Here is a 2,863-nt window from a genome sequence, read left to right as displayed (position 1 = left end):
GAGTGCTTTTGTAGAGGCAGTGCAATCAAATACGTAAAATTGCTGGTCTAGTAAACTAGCCTCAACTGCTGAAAAATGAACAACTCATCAAAGGCATTCAGTATTATTACTCTCTCTTTTATAGTTTATATCATAGCTATCATGTACAGAAACAGAGGGAACAAGAACAAGTCCTTTATGGCGACATATCAGCCGGTCGACAGATGGTTGTTATCGAAAAACCTAGGAAACCATCAAGATGGTGAGCTTTCAAGACTTTTTTTCTCAAACCAATCTTCAGATATGACTGAATTTGGTAAAAGAAAATTAATAGTAAGTATAGATAAAGGAGGACGCTGGGTGCTTCCAAAAATGCACTTTGATGGATGTGAATATTCAAATTGTGATTATATCTACAGTCCAGATAACATCAGTTATGCTCTGCAAGCCGATGCTCTTATATTCGTTCCAAACACTCCGCAGAGTTTGTTACAGTTTCCAAGAGCTATCCGTCAACAGCAACTGTGGTTCGTATCAAGCATGGAACCGCCAGCTTACCCTTTGCATAGATTCAATAAAGTTGTCAACAATTTTAATGGAAGCATGACCTACTTACGCAACTCCACGCCTGCGCAGTTTTTTTACGGACGCGCAAAGAAAGAGCGTGCACCTATTCATCGACAACCAACTATCAACTATTCGAAAAATAAAACTAAAGGGGCATTTGCATACGTCTCTCACTGCGGTTCAAAACAGTATGACAGACTATCCTTTATGAAGCAGCTAAAGAAGTACATAAATGTAGACATATTTGGTGGCTGCACAAAACAACAACCTTGTTCAAAAAAAGTTGACATATCATGTGAGGCTGAGGCACACTATCCTTACAGGTTCTACTTAGCATTTGAAAATTCCTTATGTACAGAGTATATAACTGAGAAATTCTGGAAACGTTTGAAGAGTGAAGGAAATTTTGTTCCCGTTGCTCTCGGAGGTTTATCAGTACACGAATATACTGACATTGCTCCTCCAGATTCTTTCATTCACGTCTACAATTTCTCATCAGTAGAGGCTCTAGGAAAGTATCTCCCGCACCTGATGACAGATGATGCTGCTTATAACAAGTACCACGAGTGGCGTCAGCATTACTCAGTTTCATTAGATAAAGGAAAACCTTGTGGCCTTTGCAAAAGCATCAATCACCCAGAGTCTCTACGCGCTGAGCAGAATAGGCAATTTGCTGATGAAAGGAATGATGAAAATAACTGCAAGAACTTGTCAATACCTGCCAGTTAGATACTATTTTACATTCCACATACATACAATGTCGGAGGTACATAATAATATTCATGGTTTTAATTTCATGCTAATGTATTTTTGTTCACTACATGTATGTCTTCGCTAATAATATGCATACACCAGCTTTTCACTCTCCGATACTTAAAGTTTTTTACCGAGTGATACAAGTAATGATCTGTTGTTTTGTTTAATGTCGTATCTATTTCATATCTTTTTAATATTTACATTATTGTAGTAGATGGTCAGTTACACATTTTTTCATTCTATTCTCTGACCTACAACATTTTCATATTGGTAGACTTTATGGAAATCAAAGGTAAAACATCTCTTTAATTTGTTTCTGTGTATTTGTATTATTTACATATCCAGTGATAATAGGCCTACATACTTTTTCCGTTGATTTGGAATAAACTTAAAACCAATTACATAATATGCGAAAACCTGTTTAGAGACTGAATAAACATTTGTCTTATTTTGAATAGAGGCATTTAAAAAAGATATACAAGCAGTTCAGCTGATTTAATATAAGAATGACCAAAACATATAGATATGAAATTCCATCATTTTTAGAAGTTTGTAAACAGGGCTATCACACTATCCTTAAGATTCAACTGCTAAAGTCACATTCAATTTCAAGCACGGTAGCTGTTGGATTTAATCTCTAAATTTAGTATATTCTTTAGTGTACTTAAGTTTATGACAAAAAGTTTCAATTTACTTTTATTCTGCTGGCAGAATGTAATATTAAAGGAGAATGCTGTTGACTACCAATTACATTTTATACCTGCTACTGATCTCATATTTCTTTTATGGTTTTACAGCTAAAGTCGATAAAAATTGTGTTGTTTTTGAATTTTGGTACTATCAAATGCAAGAAATCAGTACAGTCAAAATGCAACAATTTTAATGCAAGCAGTCATTTCTAGTGCGGTCAAAATGCAAGCAAACATGCTGCGTTTAAAAATTTTAGCAAATATTATTAACAAATTAAAATTTAAAGAGAAAGAAATGATGAAATAAACTAAATTAGTAGAAAGTTTCCATGCTCACCGTTTAACTATTGAAATCCCAACAGCAACCGAAACAATCTAATACTGATATAGAAATATGTTAGGATGAAGGAGGAGAAACTGTATGAGGTAAAGATATGTCGTATAAGGTTACCTGACAGATAGATAATAGGAGACATAAAATGAAGAGGCCATAATTGGCTTAGAGCAAGTGGTAATTGAGTAATAGCTTATACATTTAGAAAATTATCCCTATGCATCAGTGCATGTACACAAAAACACTATGCCTGTTGAGAATGACCCCCAAGTAGCTCTCTTTTAAATCTTTCAAACCAAACTGAAAAGATGACAAAAATCAGAGTAAAGGAATTAATACTGAGTATAGCCAAAAGGAGCAACCATGTTTGCTCCTCAGCAAGGAGCTAGCATGGCCGCTCTCAATGGTCCATTTTGATGGATGTGAATATTCAAAATTTGATCTTATCATTGGCGGAGATAGTCTTAGCTATGCTGCAAAAGTCGACACCTCTATAATCATTACAAACACTACACAGAGTTTGTTACAGTTTTCAAGA

General features: G+C 34.9%; 1 protein-coding gene across 1 annotated transcript; it reads left to right on the top strand.

The window, feature by feature from the left end:
- The first annotated feature begins 282 nt into the window (after positions 1–282).
- Positions 283–1,275, top strand: LOC137402774 (alpha-(1,3)-fucosyltransferase fut-1-like). Its single transcript, XM_068089281.1, has one exon. The coding sequence runs from the start codon at positions 283–285 to the stop codon at positions 1,273–1,275; it is 993 nt and encodes a 330-aa protein (XP_067945382.1).
- Positions 1,276–2,863: the final 1,588 nt, after the last annotated feature.

This window comes from Watersipora subatra, chromosome 8 (assembly GCF_963576615.1).
Source record: "Watersipora subatra chromosome 8, tzWatSuba1.1, whole genome shotgun sequence".
NCBI classification, from domain to species: Eukaryota; Metazoa; Bryozoa; class Gymnolaemata; order Cheilostomatida; family Watersiporidae; genus Watersipora; species Watersipora subatra.
The sequence above is the reverse complement of the archived record's forward strand: the minus strand, read 5'-3'. Positions and strand labels throughout refer to the sequence as shown.